The sequence below is a fragment of the Leuciscus leuciscus genome (genome assembly GCF_965113295.1).
Source record: "Leuciscus leuciscus genome assembly, chromosome: 23".
In the NCBI taxonomy this organism is placed as follows: Eukaryota; Metazoa; Chordata; class Actinopteri; order Cypriniformes; family Leuciscidae; genus Leuciscus; species Leuciscus leuciscus.
In genome coordinates this window covers 9,370,562-9,390,247 of record NC_138747.1, presented here as the reverse complement: position 1 = coordinate 9,390,247, position 19,686 = coordinate 9,370,562, and the positions used below count along the sequence as shown (strand labels likewise).

The 19,686-nt window shown below is 39.2% G+C and overlaps 1 protein-coding gene across 3 annotated transcripts; it reads left to right on the top strand.

The window, feature by feature from the left end:
• Positions 1-686: 686 nt before the first annotated feature.
• On the top strand, positions 687-19,459 carry LOC309487471 (UDP-glucuronosyltransferase-like). Of its 3 annotated transcripts, none has more exons than XM_082155142.1 (5): positions 687-2,052; positions 15,711-15,842; positions 16,723-16,810; positions 18,169-18,388; positions 18,474-19,459. In XM_082155142.1, exons 1-5 carry the CDS (start codon positions 1,135-1,137, stop codon positions 18,751-18,753), a joined length of 1,638 nt encoding a protein of 545 aa, XP_082011268.1. In that variant the 5' UTR covers positions 687-1,134; the 3' UTR covers positions 18,754-19,459. The 3 variants fall into 3 exon arrangements, with proteins under 3 accessions (XP_082011268.1, XP_082011269.1, XP_082011270.1); XM_082155143.1 differs by lacking the exon at positions 687-2,052 and adding an exon at positions 7,275-8,784; XM_082155144.1 differs by lacking the exon at positions 687-2,052 and adding an exon at positions 13,115-14,264.
• The last annotated feature ends 227 nt before the right edge of the window (positions 19,460-19,686 follow it).

Below are 19,686 nucleotides of genomic sequence, written 5' to 3'. Positions count from 1 at the left end.
TTGGTTGCCATATAATGTAATTGCACCACCCTGTGGTCAGACTAAGTACATTTTCAAAACACTTCCTGAAAAATGCAATGTATATTACAAATATTTCTGTCCCATTGACAATTGACCCTATCCCATTTCGGCCGTTCGACATGTAACGACAGTAAATATAATTTTAGAATTTGCATTTGCTCTAAAAAAAAGAAAAGAAAAAAAAATCTGTGATTTTCCTAAAGAGGGGGAAAAAAATATGTAGATTGATAACAGCAGTCAGAAGAGAGAAATATGTCAAATTTCTCGCCACTCCCTCAGCCGTTGTATAAGAACACCTTTTATGTTTATTTCCTATTTTTAAATTTTTTTTTAAAACCAAGTATAGCATTATAAATGTGTATTGCATTTTTTAAACTGAAATTAGGAACTCATGGACAAAGGTGAACATCTCATTTTTACATGATACTGCATGTAGTAGCAGCTTTACTAGGTATCCAAAAAAGATCTGTAGCTATATGCTGTGAGACTAGTGACACTAAATCAGATGATGCCAATGTAAATAAGTTTGTTTGAAATTTAGAATACTCGATCCTCAGCACTCGCTCGCGTTGTGTGAAAATGTAAACCTCAGTTTAAAACTCAAAGTCATTATCTAGTTTTATTACCTACAGGTTAACCCAGGCTGGAAAGGGTAACAAAGGTCCTGGGATATCAGCCAGTGAAAGAAAGCAAAAGATAAGCAGGACTTTGTACCTACATTTTTGCCATGGTCTTTGTGAGACATGTGTATTGGCTCTGGTGTCCAATTGACAATTTTTCTCTTTCTGCTTCACTTTTAACCCAGGCTGGAAAGGGTAACAAAGGTCCTGGGATATCAGCCAGTAAAAAGAAAGCAAAAGATAAGCAGGACTTTGTACCTACATTTTTGCCATGGTCTTTGTGAGACATGTGTATTGGCTCTGGTGTCAAATTGACAATTTATTTCTTCCTGCTTCACTTTTAAGAGTGGTCCCGGCCTGATCACACAGTTGGTTAGGCTAATCCTGCAAGGAATTCTCACAGAAAAACAAGCCTTGATCCAGTTTGTTCAATACAGTGAAGGGGGAGATTCACAGAGAGTTCTGCACAAGACCTTGAGGAATCATTGGAAGAATGCATCTCTCCTCAAATACACCCTTTGAACATGAAGACCTAAAGATGAGATTGGTTGCATTTGCAGTGTGCCTCATGCTTGCTTTTGCAGATGTGGGAGAGACGATGCATCCTAGAGAACCTGGTTGGACTGGTTCACTTTTAGTGGTGCCCATGGACGGAAGTCACTGGACTGGTGTGAAAGCCGTTGCGGAGGAGATGGGCCGCAGGGGTCACAAAGTGATGGTGGTCATTCCAGAGGTCAGTGTACTGCTAGGACCTGGTAAACACTACGCTACTAGAACGTTTCCGGTTCCATATGGACAGCAACAACTGGATGAACTCCAAGCTCGAAATGCTGAGGTGATGGATAATAAACAGCAGCCTCTTTTTGAGAAGATCAGCACCAGAATCAGTAACATCAGGAAATTTGTGGACTTCCAAAGGGCCACAGCTGAGAGTCTCCTCTTAAACCAAGAGCTGGTGGATTTCCTGAGGAAGCAGAATTTTGATGCGGTACTCACCAGCCCAACTGTTCCAACTGGTGCCATCCTGGCTTATAACCTCTCCTTACCTGCTGTCTATATGTTGCGAGGCTTACCCTGCGGACTAGACTCGACGGCCACAGCCTGCCCAAACCCTCCATCTTACGTCCCCCGGTTCTTTACACACTATTCAGACCGTATGTCTTTTCGTCAACGTGTGCTGAACGTTCTAGTGAGCATCCTAGAGCCTTTGCTCTGCAGACTGATATATTGGTCTACTGAGGATGTAGCCTCCCGTTTCCTGCAGAGAGATGTAAGTGTGGTGGAGATCCTGCAAAGTGGAGCTCTATGGCTGCTGCGGTATGATTTCAGCCTGGAGTTTCCTAAACCCTTGATGCCAAACATGGTTCTAATCGGGGGGATTAACTGTGCCGTGAAAAGGCCTCTGATTAAGGTGAGTGGAGGGATGTGTTTGCAGACATTTGAATGGATGCTTACACAAAAATGTTTGCTTCAACTGTTTACTACACCAGGCATAGAAGTGGGTTTAAAGCTTAAAGGGATAGTTCACCCCAAAATGTATATTTCTATAATAATTTTCTAACCTTTATGTTGTTACAAAACCATGTGACTTTCTTCTGCGAAACACAAAAGAAGATAAATTTAAGAATGTTGGTAACCAAACTGCTTTAAGGACAATTTACTTTTGTAGTGCGTTTTGGGTAAACTGTCCCTATAAGGGTTGCTTTTAAGATTTAATTTAAGGTTTTGAGGTTAGCACTGAGGTGATTTTTGCACTTCATCAGGGGGAACAACAAGTGTTCTTTGCCTTGAGAAGCTTCTGATTGCTTAGAATGACAATCTATGTTATAGATTGTCATGCTATAAGAGATGAGTTTTGATTTAACTCATCTTTTATACAGACTGTCATTCTATTCAAAGGATATATTTTGGCTTGAGAAGCCACTGCTTTCTTACGATGGTAAATTAGAAAATAAGCTCTTTAGGAAATCCATAAATCAGCTGAACTTTTCTGCCTGAATATGTTTTGTGAATTGGTTGCATCTTTGAACATAGTTAAAATATCAAAACATTTAGCACTGCCAATAATGAAGTTCTGTTTACACTATTATTATTGTAATCATTAACCAGCAAAGTCGATGTGTAACTGCAAACTCTGTAAACCCACATGTATCTAGCCACTCAAAAGCTGGAAAACAATCTACTTGCTGATTATTTAATCGTAAATTGCAAAAGCAACTCTAGTTGATATATTTGCACATATAGTGAGACAAACGGACACACGGAGCTAAAACTTCACAACGTCAGTGTTTTTAAAGTATTTTTGGCTAGAAAGATGCACTTCATAGCAATTTTATGTCTAGTGATCAGTATAGGCAGTTGTGCAGCGCTGGACCAGAGTCCGTCTGGGAAAAGCAGTTGGACTGGGAAGCTATTAGTGGTGCCAATGGATGGAAGTCACTGGACAGGAGTGAAAGCAGTGGCAGAAGAGATGGGACGCAGAGGTCACACAGTGATTGTGGTGATTCCAGAGTTCAGTATGCGTTTAGGTCCAGGCAAACACTACATCACAAAGACATTTCCAGTCTCATATGGGCAAGATCTATTCAACCAAATAATGGTGGACCATGTTCATGAATTGACAGCACCAGGGCAGTCCCTATTGAAGAGTGTGACTTCAAAGGTGGACTTTTTTTAAAAGATGTTGAACTTAATGGCCTCTACAACTGAAAGTCTGTTCAAGAACCAGGAACTTATAGAGTTTCTGAGAGAACAAAACTTTGATGCTGTTTTAACAGATCCTGCCCTACCAGTGGGGCCCATATTGGCACTTAATCTTTCCGTACCTGCGGTGTACATGTTAAGGGGATTGCCATGCGATGCTACAGCCACAGCCCGTCCCGACCCTCCTTCATATATCCCACGTTTCTTTACACAAAACTCAGACCGCATGTCTTTTGGTCAGCGTGTGATGAACGTTCTTGTGAGCATGCTGGAACCACTAGGATGTAAGGTTGTTTACTGGTTCTTTGAGGAAGTGGCATCCAACTTCCTGCAGAGAGATGTGAACATGGCTGAGATCCTGAGCACTGGAGCTGTCTGGTTAATGCGGCATGATTTAGGGGGCATGTACACCATTCTTAACAACCTACAGTAACATTTTCTTGTAGTTTATGGTTAGGGTTTAGGTTAGGAGTAGGAGGGGTTTTTTTTCTTCCAAAACTTGTTGACCCAACTACTCTGCAAAATCAAGACTTGACTTCTTGTGATACTTATTGGACTAAACTTGACTGCCACAGCTTGCAAAAATTCAGACAATACTGAAGTCTTTGCTCTGCTGACTGATACATTAGTCACAGGGTATCTGTGGGTTTTTATAAAGTCTTAAATTCAGTTTGATCAAATTGAATGCAAAAAAAAAAACACTTTAATATCTCAAAGGGTATAACAAAACGAATAACTTACATTTTAAGAAGTCTAAAATTTGGGCACAGGAAAACAGGAATCACCATACAGCCTAATTGATTATTAAACTTCAAAATGCAATGATGAAATTGATGTGAGCACTGCATGTTCCCGCTGTTTCAGAGCAATTCACAATCAATACTGCGTGTTTATACCAAGCCATTGCTTATGATCTGCTGTTGATGAATTATGTTTTTATTTTGTAATAGGTTGTAGATCAGTGTTTCTCAACTCCAGTCCAGGAGACCCACCTTCCAGAATATTTTGGATGTCTCGCTAATTATGACCGCCGCTAGCGAAAGCGGTCATATAGGGATTGTCAAAGTTTTTTTTTTTTGTCATCTACTGAATTTTTCGTCAACGATACCAGGGACACCAAAACACCGGGGAACATGAAATTTGGTGGGCATGTAGCCCCACTAGACTTTTACGGAAAAATTTCTTTTGGTCCCCGGGGGCCACTCCCCCCCCCGCGCTGGGCCCCCCCAAACCCCAAAAATGCAGTTTTTCCTAAATAACTACCTGAACCGTGGCACCGAGGATGAAGACATTTTTATGGTATGTTGGTCTTAATGGCCCACATCAACCTAGCCCATAATCACTCATTTGTGATTTGCGCCCCTCCCATAAATAATGAAAATGTAATATTATTCTGCTTTAATCGCCCCTATCTTCAGTTGAGATGTTCAGAACTGCACCATATTTCATGTGTATGATTAACTTGACATCCTCTGGGGGTATGCTAAGTTTCGTAGAATTTCATCCATGGGGGGGTATAAAATAAATTCATTTATGTGCACATTTAGTGACTGTACACTCATCGGCCTGTAGATGGTGGTGTTGAGCGAAGGGTTGCTGGTTTAGGATGATACTGTCACACACACACATGCAGGAATACAAACAAACGCAAGCATGCACACACACTGACATCCACACGCACAGACACACACCCATACACACACATACAAATCCACATGCACAGACACACACACACAAACACACACGCGCACACATATGTACGCACGCATACATACACGCACAGACACACACACACACACACACACACACACACATACACAAACACACACATACAGACAGACATGCACATACTACTACTTTTTTTAGGTATATACATAAACACGCAATACAGCCAAATTGCTCCACGTCATTTATTTTTGTGGAAAGCCAGTGCAGGCCTGAGCGGCGGTCATATTTTGTACCGCCATGCGGTACATCTAGTTAAACAACTGATTCAACTCATCAGCTTTTTAAATAGGGAGACATCTAAAACATTCTGTGAGGTGAATCCCGAGGACTGGAGTTGAAAAACACTGTTGTAGATGGATTTAAGAGTGCATGTTTTATCCCTCGTCTGTTTGAATGAGCTGCTGGAAGTAGTAAAGCATAGACATTACAAAATAAGAATCCCGGTGTGTTTCAGCCTTGTTTATTAGAATTCTTGCTTTTTGTATAAAATCTTTTTTGTTGTTGTTGCTGATACTCTGCGTTCAACTCAGAGGTTAAAGCTGAGTTGATTTACAGTCTTCCTCAAGAGGAGCAAAGAGTATCAGCTTGAGAGGCAACTGTTTGTTTATGATAACAAGTTAGGACATAGGAGATTAAAGGTACAATATGTAAGAATTTTGTAATAAAATATCCAGAAATCACTTGCACAGTGTGATATATTTCCTGCAGTTGTGTACTTACAATATACCAAAAGTTCCCAAAGATTTTTAATTTCAGAGAAATTCCAATTTTAAATAATTGGCCGTCCCGGAAAACCTGTTCACTTGTCGCCTGTCACTGACGTAATATCCGCGTTATCCCTGATTTCCGCTCAAGTACTGCCATAGTAACCAGGACGACAGACGTGGACTTCTGTGCATAATGAGTGTAGTGCGTAACCTCTGGCTGCACGCTGTTGTTGTTTCGTTCAAACATTATGGACCATGGCAAGCAGACTTTGGGAAAAAAGGAGAACTAAAACGAGGATCAATATCAGCGACTAACTTGGACTTGACAGCGCTTCACGAGTCACGACTTCACAGAGACGCAGCTCTTGTATGTACTTTATTAGACAGGTGAGAAAAAATGTACATAAAACTAATCAATGTTTTATAGCTCAACATGATGAAATGTTAGAATATGATCAGTGTGTTATTCTAATGTTGATCTAGCTCACTGCTAGTCTCATACAGACAAACTAACACATAGAATAACATTATAACTTTAACACACTCAAATGCAGTTTAGTGTGATAGTGTAGAGCAAGTGAAACAGCGCTGCGTTACCTCACAAGTTTCATTCGTCTAATACACGTCTAATACACTGACCTGTGTGAGCACTAATACAGCACTTGCGTTTGGTAGAATGAAATCTCCATTCCTTTATATCCGTGAGACTCGCGTGTGGCGCTGATATCATGATAAAAACATCAGTGTATTCACTCATCCATAAACATTATTAGATCCATCGGCTTGACGACAAGTTCCATAATTCCGCAGGAAATTTTGCATCATCAACTTACGCCTTTGTTATTGTAAGAGGTTAGCGACCCCTAGCGACGAAAAAAATACATATTGTACCTTTAATTAACCTGCTAAACTGCTACTAAATGAACATGGCTTGGTTGCATTTTTGGACAGTCCAAGGATCAACAACACTGCCAGTGAAGTTCTTTTGACACTGACATATTTTTAACCAGTTATGACTGCTTGCTAACTTTAAGCCTTCTCATTTTTGTTGTAAAAAGACACTGGAGAGCTTTGTTTATTGTAATACCATGAATGTGTTTAAATTGTTTTTAAAGGGGTGGTATAATGCCCTTTTCACAAGATGTAAAATAAATCTCTGATGTCCCTAGAGTGTGTGTGTGTGTTAAGTTTTAGCTCAAAATACCTCACAGATATTTTTATATAGCATGTTAAAGTTGTCACTTTTTGAGGGTTAGCAAAAACGCACTGTTTTGTGGCTGGCCCTTTAAATGCAAATATGCTGCTGCTCCCGACACAGAGGGCAGGGTTTCAAGAGCTCGTGAGTTAGCGGCTCCGATTACCTCACGCAGACACACACTAAAATGACAGAAACTGTTCTGCCTTTTATTTTTAAACGGAGTCAGACAAAGATGGAGAGACTCAAGAAGAAGTGACAACACGTAGAATGCAACAGGACGTCTCTGAATGGTTAGTTGATGAATTCATGTTGCTCATGTGGAGTTAACTATCTTCAATTAGCATATTCTGTCATGCTATCTACAAATCGCTCATAATAGGAACTGTTGTGAGATGCACACTGAGTGACTTTCTATTGCATGTGAAAAGACGGATGCTACAGTTTGAGCTGACTCACAAATGTACTTGACCACAACAACTCTTCCTCTTCTCAACATGGTCTGCATTTTCCCGGGGACGGGCTTTAAATTTTAGGTTTGGTGATGTCACTAACCCTGGAAGAATGTCGTGTAACGTTAGTCCCTACCAGCCGTTTGTTGTAGTCCTTAAAAAACGATTTCTTTAAAAGCAAATATCTCCCTTTGCTTTGAACTTTGAGCGTTGTAACTTTGCAGATGTTGTTTATGCTCAAAAAGCAACATTACACACTATCTGAAGTTAGAAAAGTGAAATCATACTCAACCACCCCTTTAAAAAAATATTTATGGTTCCTCCCAGATCAAATGTCTAGCCACTAGCAAGCTGGAAAGCAATTTGCTTGCTATCTATCTGATAAGTTGCGAAAGCAGTCAGTTGATATATTTGCACATATAGGGAGACAAACAGGCACACAGAGGCTCTCGATGTCAGGAGAAGAATTTTTGTCTAGAAACATGCGCTTAACAGTGATTTTATGTCTAGTGATCAGTATAGTCAGTTGTGCAGCGCTGGACCAGAGTCCGTCTGGGAAGAGCAGTTGGACTGGGAAGCTGTTAGTGGTACCAATGGATGGAAGTCATTGGACAGGAGTGAAGGCCGTGGCAGAAGAGATGGGACGCAGAGGTCACACAGTGATTGTGGTCATTCCAGAGATCAGTATGCGTTTGGGTCCAGGCAAACACTACATCACAAAGACATTTACGGTCCCATACGACCTGGATTTGATCAACGAGATAGTGACCGAGCAAGTTCTTGAATTGACAACCTCAGGGAAATCCCTACTGGAGAGTGTGACTTCAATAGTGGGAAATATGTTAAAGATGTTTAACTTAATGGCCTCTTCAAGCGAAAGTCTGTTCAAGAGCCAGGAGCTTATAGAGTTTCTGAGAGAACAAAACTTTGATGCTGTTTTAACCGATCCTGCCCTACCAGTGGGGCCCATATTGGCACTTAATCTTTCCGTACCTGCGGTGTACATGTTAAGGGGATTGCCATGTGGCCTTGATGCTGCAGCCACAGCCTGTCCAGAACCGCCTTCATATATCCCACGTTTCTTTACACAAAACTCAGACCGCATGTCTTTTGGTCAGCGTGTGATGAACGTTCTTGTGAGCATGCTGGAACCACTAGGATGTAAGGTTTTTTACTGGTCCTTTGAGGAAGTGGCATCCAACTTCCTGCAGAGAGATGTGAGAATGGCTGAGATCCTGAGCACTGGAGCTGTCTGGTTAATGCGGTATGATTTCACCCTGGAGTTCCCCAAACCCCTGATGCCCAACATGCATCTCATAGGAGGAATTAACTGTGAAATTAAGAATCCACTGACGAAGGTGAGCATCACCTATGCTTGTCACATGATACTTAGAGGTCTGAGGCACTTAACTGCAAGTATACTAGATATCTACAATCAAATATTACAGTATGTGACCTAGAAACTGTGTAAATGAGGTGATGAAAAGGTAAATGTTTCAAAAAGGCCAGATGAATGTATTAGAATGTAGAATATTCACAACTCTCAGGACTCGTGATTAAACTAAAGCATATTTAAAGTCACTACAGTATCTGCAGGTAAACCCAGACTAGAAAGGGTGGTAAAAGAAACAAAAGACAAGTGGGACTCTGAACCTACGTAATTAATTTCCAGGGTCATTTTGGGTGAATATGGCCTCTACATGTTTCTGTAGCAACATCCTTGTTGGTCCTGGAACAACATTTCTGACAACCAATCAGAATTTAGTATTTGGTATTAATGTATTAGATTGCAGACTGCAGATTAGACTCGACCACCGCAGCATGTCCAGTTTCTGTGTCTTACGTCCCAAAATTCTATGTATGTATGTATTTTCATCAATGTGTTCTGCATCTTGTGAGCATCTTGAAGCCTTTGCTCTGCAGACTGATATTTTGGTCAACCAAGAGGTCAAAGCTGAGGTATCCTAAGGTGGTACAAAGAGTATCCCTTTGTTTTGAGAAGCCACTGTTTGCCTTGGATGATAGACTACCCAGCTGGCATTCGACTGACCTTAAACGTTTAAATGTGGTTGAAATAATGTCAGTTTATGAAAAAACATTAATTCAACGTCAAAACAACGTTGAACACCAAATGGTTGAAATGGTGTTGTTAACTCACTATGGATTCAACATAGAAATATAAATAAAATTTGAGTTGTACGTCAAATCAACATTATTTTTACAACCATGACAAAATCCAACGGTTATCCAACACTGACACCTGACGTTGATTCAACGCTGACTCTACGTTAAAATGCCAGCTGGGTAGAAAATAAGCTCTTCAGGAAATCCATAAATCAACTAAACCGCTAATACGTGAATGTGTTGCAGCTTGGTTGTATCTTTGAACATAGTTCAAGTATCAATGTTAAGCTCTACCAGTTTTATGTCTAGTGATCATTATAGTCTGTTGTGCAGCGTCGGACCAGAGCCCGTCTGGGAAGAGCAGTTGGACTGGGAAGCTGTGAGTGTTACCAATGGATGGAAGTCACTGGACACTAGCACTGGACACTTGTGATTGTGGTGATTCCAGAGATCAGTATGTGTTTAGGTCCAGGCAAACACTTATGAACATCACAAAGACATTTCTAGTCTCATATGAGCTGGAGTTGTTCAACCCGACATTGACCAAACATATTCATCAATTGACAACCCCAGGGAAATCCCTACTGGAGATCCCTTCATGATTCTGATAAATGGATTTAACTGATTTAACCCACTGAAAAAGGTGAGACTAGTGTAACTCTAAATCATATGATGAAATGGTCAACTTTTCCTGATAAATGTTTTGAAATGTAGAATATTCACAACATTTGACACTCACATTGTGAGAATGTACTAATGTAAAACTAATGGATTTTCAAAAACACTTTATTATTTGAGGGTGAACATAGACTGGAAAGGGTGACAAAGGTCCTTTGATCTCAGCCAATTAAAAGAAGGCAAAAGAAGAGTGGGACTTTGTACTTAAAGGGATACTCCACTTTAAAATGAAAATTCTGTCATCATATACTCACCCTCATGTTGTTTCAAACCTGTATGAATTTCTTTCTTCGGCTGAACAGAAAGGAAGATAATTAGAAGAATGTCAGTAACCGTCGTCGGTGTATGAATGTGTGAGTGAATGGGTGAATGTGAGGCTATGTAAAGCGCTTTGGTAGCCATAGGTCTGTGAAAGCGCTATATAAATGCAGTCCATTTACCATTTACCATTTAACCAGACAGTTTCTGGTCTCATTGACTTCCATAGTAGGAAAAAAATATACTATGGAAGTCAATGAGACCAGAAACTGTCTGGTTACTGATATTCTTCTAAATATCTTCCTTTCTGTTCAGCAGAATAGTAGGCTATGGGTTAAATTATTATTGCCCTTCGGTAGGTGATAAGTCGAGACTATGTAATGATTTGCAGCAGTTATTATATATCTTCTCTGGCCTTCCAGGGGCAAATGCATAAGCACATACATACGATAGACTAGAGTTGCATGCATGATCATCAGGCACTCTTTTGGTAAAATAAGTGTTTTTTGCCTGTACCCTTCACGAATACTCAGTTTATTTTGTTTAATCACTCTGTGCAGTACAACACAGCACACCAAGTGGTATTGTTGTTGAGACCATTTTTCCTCACACAGAATTTTCTTGTTTCATAAAATGACTGCAGGTGTCACTGTTCTCTCTGTCATATTTGCATATAGTTCTAAAGAGATAAACATCAGTTCAGTTGTTAGTGTTGTATTCCCACAGCGTAGCTGGGTGGGGATGATTACTGCTGAGACATATAGTAATCAGCAATGGCTTTTGTATGATTTTGCATGTGGCTGACTGGGTCAGTGGATCTTACTGGGTTACTTTTATGTGCTTGGAATTTGTGTGTGTTAGTTGGTAGAATTAGCTAGTTAGCTAGAGTAATTCGTAAAGACAGTAAGTCTTCAAAAGATTTCATCAGGATATGTATGAGGTCATAAAAGAAAGCTTTTGCCAACAAATGGAACTGCGGCGACTAATAGAAAAGTGGAGGTCTTTTTTGACCGATGGATCCCCCAAATCAGGGAGCTGCTAATATAATAATAAAAGTAGTAGTAGTTCTACTAGTAGTAGTCGTTTTTAAGGATTTATTTATTAAAGAACTTGGTAACACTTTAGAAGACTGTTCCGTCATTAATGAATAACACAGGAACAAAAAAGCAACACATGATTAACATTCTAGAACAATTAACTAACAAGAAACTCTGATTAATGAATTAGTAAGTAATAGTGCTTGGTCGAATGTGATACAGCTGTTCAGTATTAGCTAATCAATAACTGTAATTTTGTCATACCTCCCAGAGAACTATTAAGAACTACTATATACAGGTTCATAATTAACATGAATAATGCATAATATACAGTTAATTCTAAAGTGAAGATCATGGTAACGTCTCATAGTAATGACCAAATCCGTCTGAATTAATTACTATCCAAAACCTTACAAAAATATCAAAAGTGTACAATGACAATGTTTTTCACCTTAAAATACTGATCCAAATAGTTATTAGTTCCTTCTGAAGGATGTAGTAACACTTGAGTCATTACCAAAACCTTAGAAAACCCTCAAAATCTTACAATGACTCCGGTCAGTACTAGGGAGTTATCATGTTTCTCACTTTAGAATACTGATCCAAATAATTAGTAATTCCTTCTTGGTAATTTGGTAATACTTGAGTCATTACTCGTGGGTTACCATTACTTTCACTTTAGAATTAATTATACATTATTCGCATTCATTATGAACCTATATATAGTAGTTTGTAGTAGTCCTCTGTGAGGTATAAAAAAAAGTTATTCTTTAGGTAATAGTAAACTACCACATTCGACTGAACACTATTACTTAATTGTTTAATTGAGTTTCTTTTTTAGTAAATATTAGTTACTAGAGTGTTAATATTGCCTTACTAATTTGTTCCTGTATAGTTATTCATTAATGACGGAACAACAGTATCCTAAAGTGTTAGCAAGAACTTGTTGCTACTGCTTTTTGAAAAAAATAACCTGATAATCGATGGTTTATAAAATCAGTCGATGGATTATTCTAGTCTCTTAAACAGGAGACCATGAGAGAACTATACTGCAGTAATCCTCACTCCTAATGAATTTCTTGAAGAAAATATATAGTTTGTTTTTCTTTGTTGGCAAAATACCCTATGTGGATATTAATGTTATGGAATGCTATTTAAAAAACGTGTGGGGGTATATTGTTAGTCACGCTATCTCTCGAACACGAAGAGATTGAAAGCAAAGGAGTGGCGAGCTTCTCACGCGAGCTGGGTTTGAGGGGAAGGGGGAGGTGCTGGTGGGAGTTACATTGCTTCCTCCTTATGCTCTTGAGTTTATTCAGCTGCTTGTAACTTAGTCTTTGAGTTGTCTTACTTTACTTAGGACTGGTTTCAGATGTGAAATGCTAAATCCATAGTTAATCCCCGCCAAAGAACATTTGGATGTGTACAAAGTATGGGGTTCTACTTTTAATTTAGTTTTTAAGTGTGTAAAGACCTCAGTCTCTTAACTGTAATGAACAATGTTGGCATTTGGTTACGGGATATAAAATGCGCAGATTTGTAAAACAGGCCAGGAAATGGAACCAGTTTTTTTCAACAGTGTAAGAATTTACTCTTAACTTGTAAGAATTTGATTTGTGTAAATGCATGTTATTCCTTTCAGGAAATGTTATTTTGAGAAACAGAATGGCATCCTGACTGCCTTCCATAATTTGCATGATTAACATCTGCAACCAAAAACACAGATAAATGTCATTCCCTCATGTTCATTCTTTCACTCTCTTGTTTCTCAGTCACACACGAGAGAGTCTAAACACAGCCCCTTTTCCTGGAGGAGGAGTTTTCTCCTCTCCTTTTCTTTCAGTGCTTGTGTCTGGTCTTAGGCAGACCCAGTTATGCTGAAGGAGGGCTGGCTGTGGGGGCTGGGTTCAGGGCTGCTGCTGCTCTGGCTGGGTGCCTGGCTGAGGCCTGCGGAGGGTGGCCGGGTGATGGTCATGCCTGTTGAAGGCAGCCACTGGCTCAGCATGAAGGTGTTGGCGACCGAACTGGCCCAGAGAGGCCATGACATCCTCTTGCTGGTGCCTGAGACCAACATCTTGATCCAGAGTTCAGAGCTCTTCCGCACCGAAACCTTCCCGGTGAACCTCTCCAAAGAGGAGCTGTCCTCCAGTTTGAAAGGATTTCAGCAGGGGGTGTTCAAGCGTAGTCCTGCGATGATGGACATCGTTGTCCAATTGGAGCGGCTGCTGAACTTCACGGAGTCGCAGGTGCGAGGATGCGAGTCACTGCTTTACAACAAACCTCTAATGCAGAAGCTGAAGGAGGAGAACTTTGAAGCGGTGCTCACCGATCCCTTCCTGCCATGTGGACCTATTATTGCTACCGCTCTAGGTATCCCTGCGGTCTACTTCTTGCGTGGCATACCTTGCGGCCTTGACTTTTTGGCTTTACAGTGTCCTTCTCCTCCATCCTACGTACCTCGGTTTCAGTCTGGCAGCACTGACAAAATGACCTTTGTAGAGCGCATTCAGAATTTCGTCATGAGTGGCGTGGAGCTGGTACTGTGTCGAATAATGTACAGCAGTTTTGATGAACTTGCTGCAAGATACCTGGATGCAGATGTGACGTACCAGGAGATCATCTCCCGCGGAGCTATCTGGTTGTTTAGATATGATTTTACATTTGAGTTCCCCAGACCTCTCATGCCAAATATGGTCCTCATCGGGGGCATCAACTGTCGGAAGAGTGCCTTACTTTCTGCTGTAAGTCACCAGAGGTGCCTTTTTTGAATTTGGTCAGGATAAGTCAAGTCAAGTCACCTTTATTTATATAACGCTTTTTACAATACAGATTGTTTCAAAGCAGCTTTACAGTAATAATGAATGTATTAATAATGAATAATGTAAATAATGCAACAGAGTTTGTTTCTGCTGTACAGCAGATATAAAAGAAAATAGCATCATAGACCAGCTTAAGTAAGTTCAGTGATGGTTCATTTTTGTTGTAAAAAAGTTATTAATTTAGTTTATTTATATAGCCGCTCTGGAGAATGGTGTCAATGCAGACAGATCAGTGATAATGTTGAATATTAAGTGTCCCCAACTAAGCAAGCCAAAAGCCAAAGGTGACAAAGGCGACAATGGCAAGGAACCAAAAATCCCATCAGGTGACAGAATGGAGAGGGGGGGAAAAGACCTTGGGAGAAACCAGGCTCAGTCGGGAGGCCAATTCTCCTCTGGCCAACGAACAATCAGTGTATATGATAATGATTCAGAGCAGCATTACTGGTCAGATTGGATCAGATCATTCAGAATATTTATCCAGGATAAGAAAATATACAAAAAATATAACATTTTACAATGAGGTCTTTGCCTTTTATAAATGCATTGTTAATATAATTTCTTAAACATGTTCAGTAGTGAGTTGCTACTAGTTCTAGGCTATGATTTTCTAAGGAGGAAAGAAGTTATGTAAATTTGGGTTGGGGTCAGTGTCGGTTCTGGGAATATGGGTTCCATTTTTGAGTTTTGACATTTGTTGCTTTGCCCTAACATGCATTTATGTTTTCCTAGATACAAACATAACCCATGGTAATATGACTCCCCTCTCCAGGCCATTGTTAACCTAAGGCAACATGATGTGTTCAGTGTAGTCTTTGGCACGCAACCTCTTCCTTCGCTTTCTTCTGTGTTATTTTCCTTGTCAGCCACCCTTCCTTCCATGGGGCCCGAAACAAAGGCAGAGGCTCTTTTTACTGACAAAATAATCAATTCCGAGCTCAGAAAACTCTGGAAACTATGTAATTGTGTAATGCATGCAAAACATAGATTCTGAAATCACTTGCAGCATATTCTTCAAATGAGATCAAATCAGATTTAAAAACTAGTGTAATTACTTTCATGTTTTTTTCCTCTGTCATGTAGAAACACAACTATAAATTGTAAGTTGTATCAGTTTGTGTGGATGACTTAAAGTGGAATATATGTGCACATAAAGCCTATAAAGACACCAGACAGATGAACATAGATATGGTTTGGTGTTGATTAAGGGATAAAATGGGCCTTGCTTATGAAGCTGTGTGAGTACATAATGCAAACATGTCTGCTTTTTCTCAGCTATATGTCTAGTTTACAATGTTGAGTTATACATGTCACAGTGTCATGACTTAATTTCGGCTTATTCTCTGGCTTGTTGTCTGTCTTTTACAGGAGGTGGAGGAGTTTGTCATGGGTTCTGGAGAGGATGGTATTGTGGTGTTCAGTCTGGGTTCTCTGGTCTCTTCCATGCCAAAAGAAAAAGCTGCCATCTTCTTCAAGGCTTTCAGTATGATTCCACAGAGGGTAAGAAAGAATTTAAGTTGGAACGGCATACATTTCAGAAACTACATACTTAGCTGTAAAGCAAAGTGTCTTATAGTAGTTATTCTGGTGTAACTTAAGTGTTCAAACAAAGTGTAAAATAATGCTTTCAACTACCCAAATTTACTAATGCCAGGCTTTTAGAGCTGGTGCGTGACCTGAGCCTATTCTCTTCAGCATCCCAGATGTTCAGTCATCTCTCAGCTAAGGATTGGAGGATTTATGAGTCCACTTACCCAATTGTTTTCCCTGTGTGTTAAAGTGTAAAACTAAGTGGAGGCTGCACGCAGAGCTTTAGCTATATCTGGGAAGAAAGTCCAGGAGAACATCTTGTTCTTATTAAAGTTATCATGCGTGCTTAACGGAGGGTTTGGCACTATCCAGGAGTGTGCAGTATTTTTTTTATTAGACCAAGCACGGATCTGTCACTTCTTAAAGACTTTTACCTGGTAATGAATCTTTGAATCTTTTTAGCAACTCTAAAAGTGCATATATTTTTGAGAGTATTTGGATATTTTCTGTTTGTCAAACTTCGAAAATGTGATTATCTAGAGACTTTTCTTTACTCTGCTAGGTCAGCTCAATTGTTTGCAGATGCATTTGGCTTGATATAAATATACTGATTTTATAGCATTATATAGCATAAGTGTCCACATAGTTGCATTAAAATTATTACAAAGGGTACTTCTAGTAGTTAAACTCTGGTAACCTGGTTCAACTGTGGACTGGATTGAGATTATTTTACTGTTGCATACTATTGTATAACCTGTCCATAAGCTAGTTTCAGGAGGACTGTCATTGGAGTCATTGTACTGTAAGTTGCTTTGGAAAAAAATAGTGTGCTGAATGTCACTTTTTCTAGGTTCTGTGGCGGTATACGGGTGAGATCCCTGATAATGTCCCTGAAAACGTTAAGCTGATGAAGTGGCTTCCACAGAATGACTTACTTGGTGAGTTTCTCTGGGTTTTTGGTTGTTGTTGTTGTTTTTGATGCTAAGCTTACATATATTGTACATCCAGGTGTAGGTTCATTTTTCTTTTAGCTGCGCAATGAGTACCTTAAAGCACTTTTCCCATACCATACAACATTTAATTTGCTAATTTAATGCTTTGTATATGTTATGTTGAAATTCTTCTGCAGCTGAAAGTATGGCTCTGTTTTAATAATCAATAGGGAAGTACAGATCTAGAAACCTATTTGCAGATCTATGGAACCAAATAATTGTGTAATATATTTGTCTGTTTTTCCAAATCCAGGGCTGGAACGACTTTTCTTTTTTTTCCTTTTTCTTTTTTGTAACACTTTATTTCAATTGTCTATTCTTTAGACATTCTACTAACTATAAGTAACTTTGCAACTACATGTCATTTAATTATTGTGAAATCCAGGGATTCACTTGGCTTATCCCTTGTGTGATTAGTTAAGGATCAGCCAACCACAGATTCCAGCTACAGCATGGATCATTAAACCGAGAACACAGAAGCAGCTTTTGTTAAACAAGCCGTGTAAAGTATTTAATTTGTCTGGCATGTCAGGTATGATTGCAATGACTGGAGAGCAGAACCCATTCAGACTCATAATGTTAGCTAATCCTATTAACTGTGGTTATATTAGCACTGATGCTGGACCAATGAGCAATTTGTCAGCTATATAAATTCTGGGCATTTTTAAATCAAAAGGGTGCTCTAGGCTGTACACCTATTGATCTCTTGAAATTCACCTGCAAAGATCAATAAATGACGTATGAGAATCTCAAAACATACTACTTAACAATTCAAATTGAAGCATTATACAGTGGGATCCAAAGGTCTAAGGCTGCTAGGGACTTCTATTTTGCATTTTGCGTCTAATTTGATACACTTTTTTATTACAAATTATATGATCACCACAACACTTTGAGTGAAAAGTTGAATTTTCAGTCCTAAAAGTGTATTATGAGGTTTAAATACAAAAAAAGAAGCTAATTAATTAATTAATTTAAAAGATTTAAAAAATAAATGTAACATTTTAATAAAATGAAAAATGAAAATTCTGTCATCACGAAAGAAGATAGTTTGAAGAATATGGGTAACTAAACAGTTGATGGACCCCATTGACTTCCATAGTATTTTTTTTCCCATACTATAGGAGTCAATGGGGTCCATCAACTATTTGGTTACCCATATTCTTCAAACTATCTTCTTTTGTGTTCAGCAGAAGAAAGAAATTCATACAGGTTTGGAACAACTTCATCATCATCATCATCTGCTGTATAAACCATCCAGTCCTGTCAAAAGCAATAAGTGACTTTAATGTCATTTATTAAAGGTCATCCCAAAGCAAGAGCCTTTATCACTCATGGTGGGACGCATGGAATCTACGAGGGCATCTGTCATGGTGTTCCCATGGTGATGATTCCCCTCTTTGGTGACCAGGGTGACAACGTGCACCGCGTGGCGACTCGAGGGGTGGGAGTGATCCTCAACATCCATGACATCACTGCACAAACACTTGTCGATGCTCTCAACGCAGTTATTAATGACAGCAGGTGACTGTTTGAACATCATTTTTTCATGTCTCTTTTTTTTTTCTCTTTCATAATCTCAATGCATCTCTCTTGCTGTCTCCTGTAGCTATAAGCAAAAAATGGAGAAGCTGTCGGCCATACACAATGACCGTCCCATGCAGCCCTTGGATCTCGCGGTGTACTGGACAGAGTTTGTTATGAGACACAAGGGGGCCGATCATCTGAGACCTGCTGCCCATGACCTCAACTGGCTTCAGTACCACAGTCTGGATGTGATTGGCTTTCTGCTCTTTATTGTACTGATTGTAACTCTAGTAACATTTAAATGCTGTGCACTGTGCTGGAGACGCTGCTGTAGAAACACGCAGAAAAGGAAGGAAGACTGATCGTATAGGGATTAAAAAGTGGTATTTGCTGATAAAAGCAAACGTTTTCTACATCTACCATTTCAGTTTCACAATGCTAAAGTCATGAGAAGCCTGACTTCCATCAGCTGACAACTGAGCCAAAGGATGGTTTTTTTAAAGCTGCAGTTTTGTAAATAGGGATCACACATCAATATTTTGAAGCAGTTTCATGTGTAAAGATTTTGTTTCTTAAGATATTAGTTTCACATGCTGTCATTTTGATATCACCGGCCACTACTACCTATAATTGTAGTCACTATCATTTATATTTTTTATTTTACTGAAGGCAACCCACAGGAATTCTGGATAATGGGATTCTCTTAATGGACCTTTATCAGTAAGGATAGATAATGTGTTGAATATTACACAAATTAAATGCTGTGAAACTAAAGTATAAGCTTGTCTAATTTTTACAACCATTGTTTTGTTTTTTATTTCAATTGAAATTCATTCATCTTCCATGTTTCATCAACTTGTGAACTAAATTGCCTAAACTTTTTCCAATAATCTTTTTTTCCCTGTCTAAAATCTAGATTTTTCTCCTGTTAATTTTGCTCCTATGCTCAATTAAATGATCACGACAAATCAGTTTTGTATGAAAGGAACATTTTTGTTGTGCACTTGTAGCCTCTTACGTTGTGAAAAATCACTCTGAACTGGAAAAAATTAAATCCTAAAATATGAAGCAACGTTTTTATTTATTATGAAATTTTCTTATATGATATAGGCTATAAAAATAGAATCCTATGACCTAACATTACATCTGGTTGTGCAAGGGGTTTTACATTTAGTGGCTGAATTGTAAACACAAATTTGAATAGGCTATCACTTTTCTTAAAACTGGAAATAGGGTAAAGCCCAAGTTTCATTTCTGCTGAAAGCTATGGTTGTGCAAGAGGTGAAAACTCAATC